The sequence below is a fragment of the Drosophila takahashii genome, chromosome 2R (genome assembly GCF_030179915.1).
Source record: "Drosophila takahashii strain IR98-3 E-12201 chromosome 2R, DtakHiC1v2, whole genome shotgun sequence".
NCBI lineage: Eukaryota > Metazoa > Arthropoda > Insecta > Diptera > Drosophilidae > Drosophila > Drosophila takahashii.
In genome coordinates, this window is record NC_091679.1 from 4,496,192 (window position 1) to 4,518,300 (window position 22,109).

The following is a 22,109-nucleotide window of genomic DNA, read 5'->3' on the forward strand; positions in this document are numbered from 1 at the left end:
ACTTTAAAACAATGTTTTGGACAAATCTTTCACAAGGTTGCGCCATATGCAATTTCTGAGCCCATAACATTTTTACCTTTTTTGGCTCTTAAAACCGCGGACGCAGCTACAACTTTTCTAATATTAAGAATAAAGTCCAAATAACGTTTAAGGGAAGTATAAAAAAAATAATATTAAATAATTTTTTTTTATTTTCCATCAAAGTTGGAAAATATGGAAAAAACGGACGTTTCGCAAACAACGCATAACTAAGAGATGCGGCTGGCAAACTGCAATATGTTTTCCTTTTTTGCTCTTAGGGGCTGTCCATATATTACGTAATCATCTAGGGGGGGGGGGGGGGGGTCCACCAAATGATTACTCTAGTGCAAATTTTTTTTTTTTTTGTATTAAGAAATGATTACATGGGGGGGGGGGGGGGGTCAAAAATCGGCGAAATTGTGATTACGTAATATATGGACAGCCCCTTAACTAACACACCAATCAGTGGAAAAAAAGAAGCAAAACGATTCGATACCTAGTTTTTAAGATATACCCCCCGGAAGTGCAAAAAATTACCTTAAAACGGTGTGTTTTTTTAAAGTGAAAAATTGTTCAACTTTGAAAAGGCATATCTTTTACAAACATTTTTTGATTTGGAAAAGGGTTACATATTTGTAATTTTGGATCAATTGCCTGTCGATTGGTGTGGGTCGCAATTTTCTAGGACAAAGTCTAAAAAGTTATTTATTGCACGTTTTATGGTAACACAGGTCGGTTACCACTAATTTGATTTATAAGTTTTATTCGTTTTTGATCAGTTTACAGAGTTTCACAATTACACACGTTTGTCCTATAAGCTTGGTGTCGGCAGAGAGAGTGTAACCGTTGTAGTGTGTAGGCAAATACTCGAGTGCAGTGCAATTTAGGATTTTGGTTTAGTACCAATTCCATCCGCTGGGTGGCTTCTTAGTCTGGACCGCCACAGTGACGACGTCACGATGTTATGAATTGGACTCTTCGCTTCTCGTAGGTTCGTGTTTTTCCATTGCTTTCGGTTTGGTCCAGTTGAGCATCACTTCTAAGTAAAAAAGCTGGTTTTATTCTGTCCACAGACACTGCTACTTCTTTTCCGTTGACATTTAAAGTAAATACTCGGTCATTGTTGCGGTGTACAACTTCGAATGGGCCAGTGTATGGGGGCTTCAACGGATGTTTGACGGCATCGGTGCGAATAAATACGTGGGAGCATTTGTCTATTCCTTTAAGACGGAACATTTTTTGGCTGCTATGGTGTGCAGCTGGAGTTGGGCGTATTTTTCGCATCTGTTCGCGAAAACTACTAATAAAAGTGGCAGGATCTGGGCTTGCATCTATGTCTTCAAAGAATTCGTTTGGCAAGCGTATCGACGTACCGTAGAGCATCTCGGCAGCCGATGAGTTGAGATCCTCCTTAAAGCACGTTCGAAGTCCTAGCGAGACGGCAGGTAGCAGTTCTGGCCAGGAAGTGTTGGAGTGACACATCATCGCAGCCTTAAAAGACCTGTGCCATCTTTCGATCATCCCGTTTGACTGTGGGTGATACGCAGTCGTATCGATGTGTTCAGTTCCCATAAGTCTAGCCAGTTCCTTGAAGAGCGCAGACTCAAACTGAGTGCCTTGATCGGTCGTTATGGTTTTGGGTGTTCCAAAACGCGCAACCCAGTGTGACCAAAAAGCATTGGCCACCGTCTCGGCAGTGATGTTTGTGAGAGGAATAGCTTCGGGCCAACGGGTGAATCTGTCTATTATGGTGAGACAGTTCCGAAAGTCTTGATGGAACGGCATGATGACGATGTCCAGATGCACGTGATTAAATCTGTCGTTGGGAACTGTGATCTTCTCTGGAGTCAGATGATTGTGCCGGTTGATTTTAGCACGTTGGCAAAGCAGTCAGGTCCTGCTCCATTCAAGAACGTTTTTCGAAACGAGAGGCTTGTGGTCCGTTGTGATGCAAAATATGCGACCCTCGAGGCAATGCTTAAAGTATTTTATGGCTTCATAAATCGATAGCAATTCCCGATCGTAGGTGCTGTAGTTTTTCTCAGTGTCCGTAAGTTTCTTTAAGAAAAAACCAAGTGGTTGCGTATGGCCATCGATTACCTGTTCTAGTGCGGCACCGATCGCGACATCAGAAGCATCACATACCAGGACAAGTTGTGCTGTTGGGCTCGGATGGGCCAACAGTACCGCATCTGTGACACTTTGCTTGCATGCCTCATAGGCGGCGATACGATTTGGAGTCCATTCGACCAAGCGTTGATCGTTTTTTCTGACGTTCCTCAGTAGCTGTGAAAGTGGTGCCTGGATGTGTGACGATCGGGGCAAGCACCTTCGATAATAGTTGATTATGCCGAGGAATCGTCCGAGTTCGCAGATTGTAGAGGGCCTCGTATAGTTTTGAATAGCTTCTACTCGATAACTTGGATTCCGTGTTCATTGATGATGTAACTTAGAAACTGCACCTCGGTTTGAGCCAGCTGACACTTGCTAAGGTTGATGCTGAGTCCATGGCTACGAAGGATATCCAAGACTGCACGAAGATGTTTTTCGTGTTCCTCGGGTGTATTGGACATAATTAGGATATCGTCTTAATAGCAATAAACGAAATCGACGCGACGAAAAATATTGTCGATGAATCTTTGGAATGTTTGCGTAGCATTCTTTAGACCGAACGGCATATAAAGGAACTCGATTAGGCCAAATGGAGTGCAAACGGCGGTTTTAGGGATATCACACTCAGCCATTGGAATGTGATAGTACGCCTTGATAAGATCGAGTGTAGAAAATATTTTTTTTCCGTGTAGCTGCTCCGAGAAGTCATGGATGTGCGCAATTGGATATCGGTCAGGTACCGTTATAGCATTCAGCTTGCGATAGTCCCCGCACGAACGCCAACCACCATCCTTTTTGCTGACCATATGTAACAGGCTTGACCATTGGCTTTTGGAAGGGCGACAAATGTCTTCATTGATCAAGAAGTTGATCTCTGCTTTCGCGGTGATTAGTTTCTCACCAGACAAACGGCGTGGGCGATCGGATATTGGGCTTCCTGTGGTTTCAATGTAGTGCTTTACATCATGCCGGTTGCTTGTCCTGTGTGCTGGTATGGTGACGTCCACAAATTCCTGCAGTAGGCTTCCAAATCTGCATTTATCATTAATGGTGGACACAGAGTGATGTGTCGCGTTTGAAAGCAAAGCCTGGCTCGACAAATTGGTGTTTGCATCAATCAGTTTTTTTTCCTTTTACGTCGATGAGCAGATTGAAATGGGACAAGCAATCAGCGCCTTTAATAGCTATCTCGGTGTCAGCTACGATAAAAGGCCACATGAAGGAACGACGAAGACCAATGTTAAGATCAACCACCACGCTGCCGTAGGTGTGGATGACAGTTCCATTTGCTGCATACAATGTGAGATCGCTTTTTTTGACGTTTTGCGTAGCTCGTGAGCGTGGCATGACTGAGACCACAGAGCCCGAGTCTATGAGGAATCTGCGGTGTGAGATGCGATCGGTGATGTAAAGACGGATTTCTGAGGATATGTTAGGTTGGACTGGACGCTCGCCGTTGCTAGATTGGCTGCCACCCTCCAGCCCTGAAGGCGACGGCTGCATTAGTTTAAAGGATGTGCGAAAAAGCAAGGAGATTTGCACTTGCGTGCACCACTTCCAAAGCTACGATGGTAATAACAAAGCTCTTGCTGGTCATCTGACTGCGCACGGGTGTCATTCGGAGATTGAGTGCGTGGCTGAGAACCAGAACGGTACTGAGACGAACCGCGTGTCTGGCTGACAGATCGGTCTCTCGCTTGACGTTTGAGCTCACCTTGGATTGTGTCGACCTTTTTGGCCAGTTGACATAAAGATTCGGTGATACTCTTCAGCGCGTCCGGCGGCGTCATGGTTTCTAGCATTTTGTCTGCTACTTTTGCAAGTTTCTCGAGATCATTTTCTTTCCATATCGATAAAATAGGGCGAATGTTTTGGGGCATCTCAGCGAGGAACATTGTGCGGATTATTGACTCGCTGCTTGACTCAGGACCCAGACGACGCATGTTAGCGCCTGCACTTGAGTCCCTAAGATGTCAACAGCAGCCACAGCCAGCGCCAGCTCAAACCCCGCTACCTGCCGTTCCAGCATTCTATTTTTACTAACCCTAGCCTATTAATCCCTTGCATGGGAGACAAATTGTATGACTTTGTATTTCTGTATATCTTAGAACCTAAGTGATGCAATGTATTTATAACTAACAAACCCCCATGCGATACCTTCGCCATGGTGGCCCCCTTGACTCTGAAATCATGTATATAAACCCCAGATATTCCCAAATAAAATCAGTACTCAAGCAATACTTGTGTATTCAACATCTCCGAGTTAACCCAATTTAAGTGTTGGTTTAGCGGTCACTAGATTATGTTCTAGGGGCAACCTTAAATTATAAAACAATAAAAAGTAATTCTACGAACATTTTGGTGACCCCGACCAGTGTATGAAATTCTAATCAACTTGGCGACTAATTTCAACACATACGAACTAGACAGATTCTCGATCAACTTGGCGATCGAATCATCTAGATTTTTTATGTTGTCTTAAATCTGTTTTTATCATTTGATTAACAGAAAAGATAACTAGGGAAATCTGGCTCGAATAAAACTCCGACCGTTTTCCCGAACAACTTGAACATTGTTTCAAGGAGTAACTTATCAACTTGGCGATCTGTTACGAAATTATTGGAAGTCAACTTGGCGACTCCAATATTTAAACAATTTATAAGTAGAAGTAGTCAACTTGGCGATTCTTCTTACTTTATTAACAACAAAAAAAAAAAAAAAATCCGATTTACTGGAGTCAACTTGGCGATTCCCAGGATAATCGTCGATTTAAATCTCAAATTTAAAGTAGTCAACTGGCGACTCATTATACATAAATTCAAAAAATAAATCCGATTTACTGGAGTCAACTTGGCGATTCCCAGGATAATCGTCGATTTAAATCTCAAATTTAAAGTAGTCAACTGGCGACTCTTTATAGATATCTTCAAAAATAAATCTGATTTACTGGAGTCAACTTGGCGATTCCCAGGATAATCATCGATTTAAAATCTAAATTTCAAGTAGTCAACAAGGCGACTCTTGAAATACATCAAACATTTGAAAAATATAATATTTTTTTACAAATGGTGTTAATAAAATAAAAATTTTAAAAATAAAATAATTGACTATATTTTCTAATCCAAAAAACCTTACGTGTCTTTGACCACTAAATCGGTTGCGAGTAGAAGCGTATCCAGCTTAATTAAAGCGAATAAATTAACTTCCCACGGGTCAGACACGTTAGTAAGGAAAAAATGGAGGTTGAAAAACTGATTGCCATTCAAAGCCAAATTGGTGAAGAGATCCAAGTTGTGCTTAGAAACATCAAAAAGGATTCTAACACAAGAAAAGAAAAGGTTACGTATTTCGAAGATAGGAAACGACAAATTGAAGATCTGTGGAAATCATTCGAAAAAGGAAATAAATCTATTCTTGAAGAATCTAAAGGTGCTGCAGTATTGCATGAATATTTCGAAAAGAATTATTATGAGCAGATGAAATTAATTGTTCATAAGGCTATGGAAGAATTCAATGCTAAAATTCTGCAATTTCCGACATTAGAGGCCACGTCTGATGAGGTGGAACAAATCAAAAAATTGATTAGACACCAAGCAGCGGTTCTGGATTCGATGTCTCGAACTATGAATCAAATATGTCCAGACAATAAATTTACCTATAAAACGGTAATCGACAATTTATGGAAACAAATTGAAAGTCTGCATTTTGAAATCCATAAAGTATGTATCGAACCTGAAAAGGCAGGTTATAGTATGGAACGATTTATCTCCGCTGAAAAGGCAATGCTACAATTTTGCCAACCATCAACTGATACAGTTTCAATAGCCACTAATCATGCGGTACCTTCGATTTCATCAATTCAATTGCCAAAGGTTTCCATTCCAAAATTTGATGGTAACTATTTAAAATGGCAACAATTCCATGACATTTTTAATAAAATGGTTCATGAATCAGCGATACCAAAAATACAAAAAATGTGGTATCTTAAGGCTAATCTGTCTGGAGAAGCAGAAAGATTAGTAAGGCATTTAGAGTTAACAGAAATTAACTACGACACTGCCTGGACAATGCTGAAAGAACGTTTTAATAATAAGCGTGTGCTGTCTACCGCAATATTTGAGAAACTTTTTGATCACCCTAACGTGTCAAATGATTCTCAATCAATAAAAAATCTGCATGACAATGTTAATGAATCGTTGCAAGCATTAAGAAATATGGGAATTATGATTGACACATGGGATCCGGTTCTAATTTTTCATATGACAAGAAAATTAGACCGAATTACTCATACTCTTTATGAGCAAACAATATTAGACACAAGGGAAATTCAAACAATAAAAGAATTTCTTGCGTTTCTAGAACAACGATTTCTGGCACTTGAAGCCATCGGTGGAAAGGCGCATAAGGAAAAACATAGAACAAGTGCCTCTGCAACAGCAAGTTCATACGCCTGCCTGTTTTGTCAAAAAGGGCATAGCATATACAAATGCGATAAATTTAAGGAAACCTCTCCTGCTGAAAGGCTGTCTTGGGTCCAGCGAAAGAAACTGTGTGTCAATTGCTTAAAGGCAGACCACATGTCCAAACATTGCATGTCTAAATATACATGCATGAAATGTAACAAAAAACACAATACGTTGTTACATTTAAGTAACGGAAAATCTAATACTGAACAAAAAACAGCTGCTTCTGCTGCGACAAACAGTATTGAGAAAAGGTACACACTGTTAGCAACGGCTAGAGTGACAGTACAAGGAACCAATCGTCGAGAAGGAGACTTTCGAGCGCTCCTTGATTCCGGTTCACAGATCAATTTAATCTCGGAAAGATTAGTAAAGCGGTTATCGTTAAAACTCTCCCCAACAAATTTACGAATTGAGGGAATTGGAGGCCAGCCGCGAATAAGCAAAGGACGCGTCAGTGTGTTAATAAAATCAAAACATAGTGACTTCGAAACAAGAGTTGAAGCCTTTGTTCTCCCGCACATGGTGGCAGATCAACCCACAGAACAGTTAAAAATAACCGATCTAAAAATATCGAAAAACATTAATCTTGCGGATCCCAATTTTGATCGACCAGGAAAAATTGATTTGTTGCTAGGCGCAGAACATCATTTTTCTATTATTAAACCTGAGCAAATAAAAACATATCCAGGTTTTCCGATTCTACAAAATACTGAATTGGGTTGGATCGTTGCTGGAAAAGTTAACATGAGTGCAAAAATGCCACAGAACTGCATGGTAGTTTCCTCAGCTGAGGAAGCGAAATCATCGTTGGAAAGGTTTTGGAAGTTGGACCAATTAGAGCCAATTAGAAAATACAGGACTCCAGAAGAAAGGCACTGCGAAAAGCACTTTATTAATAATCTTCAGCACGCACAAGATGGCAGATTAATAGTCAGATTACCGTTTTCTGAAGATCCTTCAGCCCTGGGCAAGTCTTGCGATATCGCTACAAGGCGCTTCTATTCGTTGGAAAAAAGGACCTGTCCAGAAATTAAGAGGATGTACAACGAATTTATGGCAGAATATGAAAAACTTGGCCATATGAAGCAAGTGATGCCGGAACAAATACCGAAGGCTCACTACTTCATCCCACATCATTGTGTTCTGAAACCAGAGAGCACTACTACGAAATTAAGAGTAGTCTTTGATGCCTCCTGTAAAACGTCGTCAGGAAAATCTTTGAATGACGTGCTGCATCCAGGACCAGTTGTTCAGAGTGATCTGTTCTCTATATTATTGAGATTCAGAACTCACAAATATGTCTTCACTGCAGACATTGAAAAAATGTATCGCCAAGTATGGTTGAATCCAAATGATCAATTTAACCAAATGATTGTTTGGCGATATGATTCAAATGAACCAATAAAGTATTATAGGTTAAAGACGGTGACATATGGCACAACATCAGCTCCGTTCCTGGCCACTAAATGCTTGGAACATTTAGCCAACATTAACTCTGAAAAATGGCCACTAGGAGCAGTCGCATTAAAAAACGATTTTTATGTGGATGATTGCTTGACCGGAGCAGACACGATACAGGACGCAGAAAGGATTCAACAAGAACTAAATAAAATCCTGCTGCCGTGCGGATTTAAACTAAGAAAATGGTGCTCTAATACACACCAATTATTAAAAGGATTCCTACCTGAAGACGTCGTCAGCACCATAAATTTGGGTGCAGCGTTAGAACATACCAGTGTAAAAACACTGGGAATTATATGGACTCCAAAGGACGATCATTTGTGTGGCAGAGCACAAGAGCAAAAAACTCAGAGCATTACTAAAAGAGTGGTAGCTTCTGAGGTCGGTCAAATCTTCGATCCTCTTGGCCTGTTTTCACCAGTGATAATAAGGGCCAAAATATTTCTGCAAACCCTGTCACTTCAACAACTGGATTGGGATACGGAAATATCAGATTCCCTAAAGGAAAGGTGGTCATCAGACAGGATCTGCAACATTTAAACAAAATGAAAATTCCACGTCACATTTATGATGGGAAAGTCCCACAAAAACAGGAGCTACACATATTCGTGGATGCTTCTGAGAAGGCATTTGGTGCAGCTGTTTACGTAAGAGCCATTTATAAAAACAAACAAACAACTGTACGTTTGTTGTGCGCTAAGTCAAGAGTAGCGCCTCTAGAAAAACAAACCCTACCACGGTTGGAGTTGTGCGCGGCTGTTCTAGGAGCCGAACTAGCCGACAAAGTCAAAAAGGATCTAAGACTTAACACAGAATCCATTAAAACATTTTACTGGACAGATTCAACAATAGTACTTTGTTGGATCAATGCAAAGGCATCGAATTTCCATACATTCGTTGCAAATAGATTGTCCAAAATACAAGACACATCCAGTCCAAACCAATGGAGACATGTGTCATCAAATCTCAACGCCGCAGATGTGTTATCAAGAGGAATCCCCGCAGCTCAATTAGGCGCACACACTTTATGGTTATACGGACCACTATTTCTTCACGGACCTGAAGAGAAATGGCCATCCCTCTTTAAGGCCCCTAAAAACAACAGCATCTCATTGGAGAGAAAGCTAAAAATAGTCACTCTTGCAACAAGTTCGGAAGGAGACGAAATATACCGTATTAACCACGGAAACTCATTTAATCGTCTACAACGTATAATTGCCTATATGTTACGATTCTGTTATCGTAAAAACAGGAAGGATACAGTGCTGCTAGAGTTGGACGAATTGGAACAAGCCAGGAGGATAATAGTACGATGTGTACAACAAGCTGACTTCGCAGATGAGCTGAAACATTTACATCGACATCCTGAACGACCGATACCCAGCAGCAGTAAGGTGTCCTCTCTTGACTTGTTTTTGGACGAAAACTCTATTATTAGAGTAGGAACAAGAATCGAAAACGCACCAATTTCTCGTGATGCAAGGAATCCATATTTATTGCCTTACAACGACGAAATTGTGAAAATGTTGTTAGTAAAACTACATACCGAAAATATGCATTGTGGCCAAAATACCTTGAAGGGTATTGCTCGACAACAATATCATATTGTCAAAGCCACTTCCATGGTTAGGAATGTAATCATGAAATGCATTCCATGTACAAGATATCGTCCAAAATTGATGTCGCAAGTTATGGGAAAACTACCTGAGCATAGGGTTTCTCAAAATAGACCATTCCTAAATTCTCGAGTGGATTTTTGTGGACCCTTGAAGATTCATCACAAGGTCCGAGGCAAGCGACCTGATAAAGCATACATCGCCGTATTTGTATGTTTTGCGACGAAGGCGGTACATCTGGAAGTCGTTGGAGATTTAACAACTGCAGCATTTTTTGGAGCGCTACAAAGGTTCATAAGCCGTCGTGGAAGGTGCAAAACTTTATACTGCGACAATGCTACAAACTTTGTAGGAGCCAACAACCAGCTAATGGAATTGAAGGAAACTATACACTCTCAGGAAGCTAAGAACTCCATAGTGCAGCTATGTAACACAAAAGGAATTCAATTTAAATTCATTCCGCCAAGAGCACCTCACTTTGGTGGGTTATGGGAAGCAGCAGTAAAGTCAGCAAAAACATTATTGTTGAAAAAGGTGACCACTGCTGAGCTCACGTTTGAGCAGTTAAGCACAGTTATAACAAATGTCGAAGCTGTGTTAAATTCCCGACCACTAACTCCAATTTCTGATGATCCAAAGGATCGGACGTTCATTACACCTGGTCATTTCCTGATTGGAGAGCCACTTGTAGCACAACCAGATCCCGAGCCATTAAAAATAAAATCCCTATCTGCACAGTGGGATCAGGTGCAGTCACTGAAGCACGAATTTTGGATGCAATGGTCCAGTGAATACTTAACAAGTCTTCAACAACATCCTAAATGGAAAAAAGCATATCAAAACGTAAAAGAGGGCATGATGGTAATTCTAAAAGAAGACAATGTGCCTATGCTTCATTGGCCCATTGGACGGATTTTAAGGCTCCTTCCAGGCCCAGATGGATATGTACGAGTTGTAGAGGTTGACACTGCAAAAGGTGTATTCAAAAGAGCGATTCATAATCTTGCTCCACTTTTTCGTCAAGAGGATCCAGGAGAAAAACGTAAGGATATAAATGACGAAGATGAGAAGGATGAGAAGGATGATCAGGAACCAAAAAGGCGCAAAGGCACAACCCTTCCCCTCCTGTCAATGCCCTTGCTAATCCTTCTACTGCTGCTACCACTAGCTGCGGCAAGTCCAATAAATATAACCAGGTTGGGATCAAAACCTGGAATTTACTATGAAAAACTTGGGACAACTCAACTGGAAACTGCTGATTGGACAATTATCGCATATTACGATTTAAAACATTATTTGGAGGACGTAAAAACATTTTACCTTGGAACGATAAAGGTCGGCCAAATGTGTTCTCACATACAACCAGTACAAGCATGTGCTGCGTTATACATGCATTTTCAACACGTCGACGAGGAAATCCGAACCGAGAATGAGTTACTCCATATGTCCAGGAATAGACGCTCGCCGCTGAACATTGTTGGAAATATTGCCAGCAGTCTCTTTGGAGTATTGGACACGGAGTATGCCAAAAAGATGTCGTTGACCATTGAAAAGGTCAAAACGAATGAAGATTATCTCTTGGAATTGGTGAAGAATCAAACATCAATAATTGATTCCACCATAAATATAATGAAAAGAGATGAGGCCGCCATTGACAGAAGAATCAGAATCATGAACCAGCAAAGAGTGGATTTAACCAACGCGCGACTTGATTCGTTAAAAACCTTTCAATGGTATATAGCACTAACCAATCAATTGAGTGTATTGGCGGCCAGTATTCAAAGAGTCCAGTCAGAAATTTCGCATGTGTTGACAAATGTTCATCACAATGAAATAAGTCCGCTGCTCGTATCGCCAAAGCAACTTCAAGAGCATATACATAAACTTAAAACTCATATGCCTCAAGGAAAAATGCTTCCCATGATTAAGGACGATGTGTTACAATTGTACAAGTTGATGAAAGCAGAAGCAAAGGTTGTAAAGGATTATGTCATCTTCAAAATTACACTGCCTTTGATCTCAACGCAGCTTTTTGAGCTTTATAATTTGGTACCAATACCTGTGATAGTCGACAACAAAATGATATCACTGGATATTGAACATCCAATTATAGCTGTGAATCAACACAGAGATCAATTCATTGCTATGACAGCTAAAGAATTTGATCTATGCAAGTCCATTAACGAGGACGTATATATTTGCTCAGATAAGCAAATGATATTTTCAATTGACAATCACTGCGAATTTCAATTGTTTAATAACAAATCGTCGTCACTATGCCAAACTGTGACATCTACGAAATCCCTTTCATGGCAAAGACTAAAGGCCAAAAATCAATGGATTTTCTCAATGCAAGCACCAATGGAGCTCTCTGCAGTATGTGGCGATCAATTATCAACCATTAATATTGATAATACTGGACTTCTAGTTTTGGACCCAAAGTGCACTCTACGAAACTCAATTCTTAGTGTGATTGGCCATCAAGTGACGTCAACAGGAGCGATGAAATTGTCATATGCTCGATTTGGCAATTTAAATCAATCGTCTGCAGCGGATACTAAGATTTCAAATTTAAATAATTCATTGAAGTTGAGTTATAATGAGCTAAATGATCTTAGTAAGGAATTACTTCCCAGGCTCAAAATAAAAATGCCAACAGAGATCATTGATCTACCACACCACCACATAAGTGCCTATTAGAGCCCTGCATGAATCATTCAATTTTTGTTTTATCATAGTATGCCATGAAATTTCTGATTTGTTTAATTCAATTCTATGTGAAATAAATTGAATGTTGTTCTAATTCATTTCGAATTGAATGAATCGAATGAATTATTTTATGAATTTTTTGAATTTTTCAGATGTTTTTTTTGCTTTCTTTTGAGAACAAAAAGTGGAAAATTTTTAACAAATCGATGCTAACTGCATAGTAAATAAAATTCAGGCAGATTTAATCACAAAATAATGGCCCTTTCTTCCTCAAAATAAATTGTCGTTTGAATTATTTCGTATTTCATGCCATTCATTCATTCAATTCTATTAAAGTCAAAATTCAAATTCATTCAATTCTATTAAACTCAAAATTCTAATTAATTCATTCATATAACAGAAAAAAATTCAAAATAATTCATTGAATCCATTCATGCAGGGCTCTAGTGCCTATGTTGCCTTGTTTTTGTCACTCGGAGTCATAGTCGTTTACTTGTGGAAACGATTCCAAAAGAAGACACCTCCACAAACGTCATCATCTTCAAAGGACATCGAACTAGCAGAACAACCTCGGTTTCTCAGCTCATCAAGGATGCACCATCTGATGCCTTCGTCCGACGCCTTTGAGATCAACATTGGATGATGTTGAACACCTGTTCAACGGCCGGGAGTATGTTAGCGCCTGCACTTGAGTCCCTAAGATGTCAACAGCAGCCACAGCCAGCGCCAGCTCAAACCCCGCTACCTGCCGTTCCAGCATTCTATTTTTACTAACCCTAGCCTATTAATCCCTTGCATGGGAGACAAATTGTATGACTTTGTATTTCTGTATATCTTAGAACCTAAGTGATGCAATGTATTTATAACTAACAAACCCCCATGCGATACCTTCGCCATGGTGGCAACCTTGACTCTGAAATCATGTATATAAACCCCAGATATTCCCAAATAAAATCAGTACTCAAGCAATACTTGTGTATTCAACATCTCCGAGTTAACCCAATTTAAGTGTTGGTTTAGCGGCCTACTGTCACTAGATTATGTTCTAGGGGCAACCTAAAATTATAAAACAATAAAAAGTAATTCTACGAACAACGCATATGAGCCAGAATTTGTGAAGGCTTCAGACCAGCAGTTCCTCCTCCTTGTAGTAGGCGGCGAGCTTAGACTCGACTGACTCTGCAAACTTATCTAGCAGCTGGGCCTTTAGTGTATCGTATTTGTTAGCCCCTGGCGGGTGAGTAACTAAATCCTCTACGGTCAAAACAACGTCTGGATCCAAGTTGACGGTAATGTAGTCGAATTTGTCGTCATCTTTGTTGACGCCGCTCAAACGGAAAGATCGCTCCACTTGGGCGAACCACAATTGCGGATTGTTGCTTGTGAATTTCGGTAGGCGAATTGTTGCTCGTGCCGATGGAGCCGTGTTAGCCGTCTGCGCTGAAGAAGAATTAACCTGCAATGCCTCGACTTGGGCTTGCAGATCTCGGATCGTGTCCAGCAATTGTTGCGACTCGTCGGTCATGTTGAGGGTGGCGTCGTTGTCAAAGATTAACCTTCGAGGAACAAGCGAGAGCAGATTGTATCGGCGTTCGGCGGGCATACACTTTTTGATGTGTTGGTGGCGTCGCTTCAGCTTTGTGTGTGTGTGTGTGGTTGAAAGACTGAAGTTCTGTGCAAATTTTAATTTTGCCTGATTTTGGCGCAATTAAAGAGTATTTGCAGTCTGTTCAAGCTCGGGGTCACCACTATAGTTCGTTTTTGATCAATTTACAGAGTTTCACAATGTAACGAACTGATTTTGTATGTCTGCTCGCTACGAGATTCGTGCGGCTAGCTCAGAGAAGTTATGTGTTCGTCCCACCAAATTTATATAAACGTGACCGCCCAGTAGATCAGTGAGAAAGCACAGAATTCACGGGTTCGAATTGGGTTTATTGCGGGTATGGTTACAGCGGTCTTGATGGCTCGGTTGGCCTTGGTGTCGCCACTCGGGGTCCTCGGTGCCTCCTAGTGGTGCTCGTCTCTGCAAGTTGGTGCGTCGCCTCGGTGATCGCCTGCCTCGCTGATTCCGTGCTCCGGTCCTGTAGCTCCCTGTAGCTCCTTGTAGCTGCTCGGCGATGTTCGTCTCCGATGCGTTGACTCGAAGACCACTCGTAGCGCCTCGGACTCGCAAGGAGATCAGCCGTGCGGGCTTAGGGAAGCGTCACCGTTCTCAGACTAGGGTGAACAGGAGCTGCGCTCTACAGGACAACGCCTATAGACACTCAACCGCCTGTCCCTGGCTCTGTCCCGGATGGTCCCACTAGGCTCCTGCTCGGATCGCGCTGACAGTCTAGGTGGATACCTGGAAGCTTCCTAGTGCTTCACCTTGCTTTACGCCTGGTGTAAACGAACGTTCCACCCTGGCCTCACCCGCTAGCTCGTTCGTGACGTTTCCGTGCAGCTCGATGTCCGACGCTCTGCTCCGGGGTGCGTTGGTTGTGAGGTTGGACGTAGCGTGGCTTTGGTACTTGGGGTTACGGACCCGCCGGTCACGGCTCGTGAAACCGTGGGTCTTTCTAGGCCAGCGCCTTGAACTGACAAACGGTCTGTTCTTTCTAGGACAGCGCCTTGAAATCACGACGGGCCTAGTCGCTCTAGGACAGCGCCTTGAAACGACCAACAGCCTGTTCTCTCTAGGACAGCGCCTTGAAATGACAATTGGCCTGTTCACTCTGAGGGACACGCCAGACGCAATGCGAGGCTTTAGTCAGACAGGAGTAGGAACAGTTTGTCTTGACTTAGCCGTGTGATGCCCTCCGGACCTCAGCTACCTGTGTCTCAATTCGGAGATTCCTGATGATCCAATCCCGAACGTCTCGACGTAGCGATCTTGCTCCTTGTAGGCTCCCACGGCGCTGCTTCCGACGACTTGACTTGTGTCTTCACTTGTAGATTACTTGGCACTGATTGACTGACTTATTCACTTTGATATCTTGACTGATCTTGACGGACTGATTCCTTGCGATCGACTGATCCAGTTGCCAGCGCCCGGCGGCTTTATATAGGGCCTCCGGGTACCGTTATGTCCCTCGTGCGCTCTGCCCGCGGCATCTCTCCACTGCGGGTCAAAAGTCCGTGGTCCCTGTTTGACCCACTTGCCCTTCATGCACGGCCTTAAATTGTTTTTCTGCATGCTGCTGCCGTCCCGCTGATTCTGTTGTTGCATGTGGCACGCCTGTGTGCCGCTCTGTTGCTGAGAGGTGGCACTTGTCCTCCTGGTCCAAAGTCCACGGCAGAGTCCAAAGTCCGGTGCAGTTCCGTTATTTCCTTTTGCACACACGGTACTCTGGCTCTGCCCGCGAAGTCTCCAATCCAGGTCCAAAGTCCCTGGCTCCTGTTTGGGCCCGTTGTTCTTTTCGCCCAGCTTTGAACTGGACATCCATGTGTTGCGCCCGTCCCGCTGTTTCTCCTGGTGCACGTGGCACGCTTATGCGCCGCTCCGCTGCCGCGATGTCGCACTCATCCTCCTGGTCCAAAGTTCACGGCAGAGTCTCCTCTCTCTCACTCTCCGCCATGACTCTCCAAACTCTCTTTGTGAGAGTTCTCTCTCCTGACCTCGAAGTCTCCAAACTCTCACTCTACACTTCTCGGTCTCCAAACTCTCTTCGCCGCGCCGCTACTACGCAAATTCGCCGCGTAACTGGTAAGCGGCCGGCCATCCGTTATTCTAGCTGCTGCTATTTGTGATGAGTTATTCAACTCCTCACATACCCCCCTTACTTCGGGAAATTTTAAAGGACTGGTTCCTCCTCTCCGGCATTCCTTGCATTCGTTCCCTCGGCGCTCCCTCGTTGCTTCCCTCGACGCTCCCTCGACGCTTTCAACTCCGTGAGTTTTTACGGCGTCGGTCGTCCTCTTGCATCAATTTTCAAAACTCCCGCGCAGATCCTCGATTTGGCCCCACTGAGCATCGATAACCCTAGGCTATCGATAGCCCATCGGCCCTGGGTTTAAATCTCCCGCGACGATCTTTGATCTGGTTCCGCTCGGAACCGATATTCATAACCTATCGATATCGCGTGACACCTCATGCCATCGATATCGCTGGCGCAGCGTTGCCACTTGATCGCTGCGATGTTTCTCATGAACGATGTTTCCATTTTGCTTTGTGCCCATCGATCGCACTATCGTATGTGCCAATCGACCGCCTAATCGAGGCGCCCCCGTCCCTAGTTCATGATGATGAAGCTAAATTCCTCGGTAAGTTCTTTCACCTTTCTTTCCCTTTTCTTTCTCTCTAATCTTTTCCTCTCTCTTCCTTGCCCTTGACATGTCCTCAGCGGATCAGGCTTTGCTCCATGTTGGCAATGCTCGCGAGAGTAGGAACGAAATATGTTTCCATGCATGGCAGCTGCCACACGCAACAGGTAAGTATTCGGTATGCAGTTCAGCTTTTCCTTTGTGAAGCTAACCCTTTTGTTTTTATTCCAGGTTGCTGCCACCCTACGAATGCCCCTGTTTTGTTTTTCCGCCGACTTTCGTGCGTGTTTTCGTGTCGGTTACCCATTTGTAAACATTCGGTTTTGTTTCTCGGTGCATTTATTGGCGGAAAACCCTGACGTCCCTAGCGCATAGCCGCACCCGGTACACGCGGTCACCCATGGCGACACGGACGCATCGTCTGCCGCCTTTGCGTCGCGCTATCACCACCTCGGGCTCCTCCATTATTCCCGCCGGCCACTCGTCCTGGGCGATTTCCTGCCACTCTCCGCTTGTGGGCGCGGACACCTGCCGCATCAACATGGGTCGCTTCGCCGCCGTTGTCGTCACCGGTTCCGAGTGCTGGCGCAGCAGCCTGGGTCTGCCGCTCGCAACGGGCTCGGGCCAAACCCAGGGTCCCTTCTCCAGCGGCCCGTCTCGCTCCGTCGCGACCTCTGCCGGCGTCGGTGGGCCCGTGCTCGGTGTTGGCGGCGGCGGTGGTCCCGTGCTCGGTGTTAGCGGCGTCGGCGGACCCGTGCTCGGCGTTGGCGGCGTCCAGACCTCCGGCCTACCCCTTCTCCGAGGGTCTCGCGGGTTGCCTTGCGGAGCCTCCTCCCAGATGCGCGTTTCCGCCGGCGGTTCGTTATCCTCCGCGGGACCCTCCGGCCAGGTCCAGATGACGGTCTGCTGCCGCCAGCGAACGCCCTCCGTCACAAACTGCCGCATGCTGTTGCTGACGTGGGCCGCCGGGATGTCGGTCCGCACGAACGTCGCCTCCAGCGACGGCTGGCGTGGCGGCTCGGGCTGCGGCTGCTGCTGCTGCGTCTCGGGCTGTGGTTGCTGCTGCTGCGGCTCGGGCTGGTGTTTCTGCTGCTGCGGCTCGGGCTGGTGTTGCTGCTGCTGCGGCTCGGGCTGTGGTTGCTGCTGCTGCGGCTCGGGCTGTGGTTGCGGCTGCTGCTGCTGGTGCGGTAGTTCGAGTTGAGGTTGCTGCTGCTCAAACCGAGGTGTGGGCGGTCGCGCTGGCCTCCACTTTTCCACCTCCTCCAGGGCCTCGGCCGCGTCCTCCGTCGGTGCGCCTTGCTCCCATGCCCCTTCGTATCGGGGCGTTGGGGGCACCTCCGGGATCCAGCGCGGTGGCGACGGAATCCACGAATCCTCGGGATCGATCGTCCTCGGGCCGCGTTCCTCCGGCGTGTACCGCGGGGTCATCGGAACCGCTTGTGGGGGCTCCCACAGCTGGCGTTCCTCCTCCTCCGCCCTCTTCAGCAGGCGCTCAACTTCGGCCTGCTCCTGCAGGTGCCGTCGGTGCGCCTTTTCGGCCTCCTGCCACATCATTCGCCGCCGCTCTTCCTGCTGCTGCCGCTGTTCCTCCTGCTGCTGCCGCTGTTCCTCCTGCTGCTGCTGCTCGTTCACCTCCGCCTTCCTCTTCCGCTGCTGTTCCACCGTGGCTTGGATAACAGCCTCGGCATGGCCTAATGGGGCCGCCACCTTGGCCTTCGGCTTGGCCTTCCTCCGCCTAGCGTGGCCCACCGCTCCGACCGGGATGCGCTGCTCGGTTGGGTCCACTGCGTTGCAGATCCGCCACTCCCTCGCTTCCTCCTCGGAGTCCTCCAGGATCATCACGTCGCTGTCCGAACTGACCGAGGGATCCGGCATGGGGTCCTTCTCCTTGGCCTGCGTCGGGATCCGCCGCGGAGCTTGGGTAGGCCGACGGATGGTCGACCATCCTTGCCCCGGGCTGGATCCTTCTGGTTGCTGCTGGGCAGCCATCCTCCTGCGCGCTTCTGAACGTGTAACCCTTGAGCTCATGATGACTTTTTCGAATGCCAGCCTGTAGCCTGATCCCCCTCTGACGAAACCTCGGTTTCGAGCCGTCCTCTTTGCTCGGTCCCGTTATTTCTCCTGGGCGCCCAATTGGTCTTACGGTACAGCTCTCTGCTGTGCCGTCTTCCCTCTTTCTTCGACATGGCAACGACTTAGTTTGGTTTTAGTTTTTCACGAGGCCTCGGCCGTCATGGTTCTGGGCTCTTTAAGGTTTTTGCTTTGACTTGTATCTGTAGCCTTGGTGTTGTGTCCTTGTTGGTGGACCCTTGTTGGTGTATCCTTGTGGTATCCTTGTGATTGTATCCTTGGTATGCTTGCGATTGTATCCTTGTTGCTTGGCGTATTTTGGATGACTCTCGCTTATGCCTGATGTTCAATCCGGTTGCCTCGCAGTGTCCTTGATGTTATCCTTGTTGGTGTATCCTTGGATGGCCGCTACTTTCTCCGGATCTGTACCTATTCCTTCGCTAGTCACCCGGTGTCCTAGGTACAGCAGCTCTTTCTTGAAAAATTGGCACTTTTCCGGGTTAATCCTGAGGTTTGCTTCTTTCAGGCGTCGGAACACTTCTTTTAGGTTTTCTGTGTGTTCTTCCAGCGTGCGTCCGATCACTATGATGTCATCTTGGTAGGCGAATGCATGCGGTGACATTTCGGGTCCGATTACTTGGTCCAGAACTCGTTGGAACGTTGCAGACGCCGAGTGTAGACCAAATGGCATTACCCTCCACTGGAATAGCCCTTTGCCTGGTACTGTGAGGGCCGTGTATTGCCTGCTGTTTTCCTCCAGTGGGATTTGCCAGTATCCATCCTTCAGGTCCAAGCTGCTGATGTACCGCGCCTCTTTTAGCTGATCTAGGATGTAGTTTATGCGGGGCATGGGGTAGGCGTCCTTTACAGACTTCGCGTTGATCTGCCTGAAGTCTACGCATAGTCTCCATTTGCCTGTCTTCTTTCTCACCATCACGATGGGGGAGCTGTATGGGCTCTTTGAATGCTCTATGAACCCCATTTGAAGGAGCTCGTCTACCTTCGCATTGATTTCCCCTTGAACTTTTGGATTCTTTGGGTAGTATCGCTGCTTGATAGGTTTATCGTCCTTCATCGTGATCTGGTGCTCTGCCATGTTTGATGTTCCCGTCATGGTATTGAAGTCCGCCAGCTCTACCTCCAGGAATCTCGTTGTGTCGTTATCCTCGCTTGGTTCTTGCATGACTGCCACTGATAGTTTCTCCTCGAGCCATCCATTGTGTCGATTCCTGGCTGGTATTTTTATTTCGTGTCCAGCACACTTTATCTCGGTTCCGACTCGTGTTAGAAAGTTCCATCCCAACACCAATGAATCCACTACCCCTGGTAGTATCAGCAGGCTCATGGTCAGTCGCTTGTTTCCGAATTGGACTTCCACATCGAGCTGTGCATTGATTCCGCCGCATCTGCCGTCTGCCAACCTAACTTGCCGTCTTGTCCTCGTAATCTTTCCGAGGGCAGCAAGCTTGTCCGCCAGTTCTTCACTTATGAAGCTTGCTGTTGCCCCGGTGTCGATTGTGACTTTGTACGTGCCTCCACCAATCGTCACCGCTGCGGACAACTGCTGCTCCTCCTCGATTAGCATGCCAGTTAGTTTGGAGAGGTAGCATTTTGCGATCCCCTTCCGCCTCTCTGCGGCTGAGATCGCTGGCCATTTCCCGTCCGTTGGCAGCACTCGACGCTTCTGATTCCTACTTTGCCGCACACCCAGCAGAATATCAACCGTTGGTTTCGGCAACCGCGTTCCCAGTGTCCGGATCCGCCACATTTTCGACAGGCCTCCTGGGGCTCTGCGATGTGGGTACTCCCTCGTGGCCTCTGGGTTGTGTTTGGTGGCCTCCATGCGGTTTGGGTTGGTTGTCTCTGTTGCCAGTGTTGTGTCCATTGGCCTTCATAGGCTGCGTCGGTTGCCTGATACCGTTGGCCTTGCTGTGGTGGTGTCCATTGGCCGTTATTCGGGGCGTTGGTTGGCTGCAGCTGATGGACCTGTTGTGTTGGTGTTCGCTGATTGTTCCCTCGAGGTTCCTGATCGCCGATGTCTTCGCACCTTCTGCACATAGCTTGCGCCGGAGCTGCCGATTTTGTTCTTGAGAATTTGTTCTCCTGTGCGAATGTTTCTCGTTCTCTCTCCAGATCCTCATACTCATCGGCTAGGATCATCAACGTGTCCAAGTCCGAGACTGTATAGGCTTTTAGGGAGATTCTAAGGTTCGGCGTGCAGTTTTCCTTGATGATGCTTAGCGTCTCCTCCGGGGAATAATTGAGTGGCCTCATCAACGTCTGCATGTCAATCATGTAATCCTTGAAAGCCTCGCAATACCCTTGCTTCCGCCGCTTGACTTGATCCGACAACTTTGTAAAGAAGTCTCTCGGCAGAAAATAAGTGTGGAAACTTTCTATAAATTCTGCCCAGGTTTTCCATTGTTTATTGTTGGAAATAAACCATTTCAAAGCTTTTCCGGTGAGTAATTCCGGCATCGCTCGGGGAATCATGTCTAGGTCCAGGCCGTATGTGTTGGCGGACCATTCCACTTGCTCCAGAAACTCGAATGGTTTTTCAACGCCGTCGAACCTGAATGACCATTCGCGGACTTGTTTCGCAACCTTTGCATAATCTGGCTGGCTGGGTGTCGGAGCCGGACTCCGTACCGGTGTTGCTGTTTTCTGTACGCACTCTGTCTCTTTCTTTTCCGGGCTCGGCACTCTCTTCTGTGCCTCCTTTTGCATGTTGTCGATGCTCAGGCTTGCCAATAGATCCTCCCCTTCGGCGGGAGTCAATGTGATGCTTGGGGCTGTTTTCTTGGGGTATGCTGCCTCTAGCTCGACCCAGATCCCGGCAAGTTTTTGGTCGTTCTCCGTCTCAGAATAGTATTCTGACAATGCCTTCCTTTTGTCGTCTGTTCTTCCTTCCAGAGCGATGTTTAGCCTCTCTGAGACGTAGGCAAAATCCTCTGTCTTGAGGCGGTAAATCCATTTCTTCCCCATTCTGCTTTACGTTGCTTTCACTGCTGGGACAATCACGTTTTGGGCGCCAGATGTAACGAACTGATTTTGTATGTCTGCTCGCTGCGAGATTCGTGCGGCTAGCTCAGAGAAGTTATGTGTTCGTCCCACCAAATTTATATAAACGTGACCGCCCAGTAGATCAGTGAGAAAGCACAGAATTCACGGGTTCGAATTGGGTTTATTGCGGGTATGGTTACAGCGGTCTTGATGGCTCGGTTGGCCTTGGTGTCGCCACTCGGGGTCCTCGGTGCCTCCTAGTGGTGCTCGTCTCTGCAAGTTGGTGCGTCGCCTCGGTGATCGCCTGCCTCGCTGATTCCGTGCTCCGGTCCTGTAGCTCCCTGTAGCTCCTTGTAGCTGCTCGGCGATGTTCGTCTCCGATGCGTTGACTCGAAGACCACTCGTA

General features: G+C 45.9%; 2 protein-coding genes across 11 annotated transcripts in view; both read left to right on the plus strand.

Moving 5' to 3' along the window:
• The window catches only part of LOC138912471 (uncharacterized), a 243,488-nt gene that overhangs the window by 30,665 nt on the left and 190,714 nt on the right, over positions 1–22,109 (plus strand). The gene's annotated exons all lie outside the window — the stretch shown is intronic.
• On the plus strand, positions 439–17,848 carry LOC138912794 (keratin-associated protein 5-4-like). 2 transcript variants are annotated; one of them, XR_011418348.1, is made up of 3 exons: positions 445–16,630; positions 16,711–16,797; positions 16,862–17,035. XR_011418348.1 is itself a non-coding variant. In XM_070214115.1 (2 exons), the coding sequence occupies exon 2, from the start codon at positions 17,031–17,033 to the stop codon at positions 17,829–17,831; it is 801 nt and encodes a 266-aa protein (XP_070070216.1). In that variant the 5' UTR covers positions 439–16,797; positions 16,862–17,030; the 3' UTR covers positions 17,832–17,848. The 2 variants fall into 2 exon arrangements, 1 of the variants encoding a protein (XP_070070216.1); XM_070214115.1 differs by having other exon boundaries at positions 439–16,797; positions 16,862–17,848.

What these genes read in the sequence shown, in the direction of transcription:
- LOC138912794 (XM_070214115.1), top strand. Translation starts at nt 17,031, where the DNA reads ATGGCGACACGGACGCATCGTCTGCCGCCTTTGCGTCGCGCTATCACC.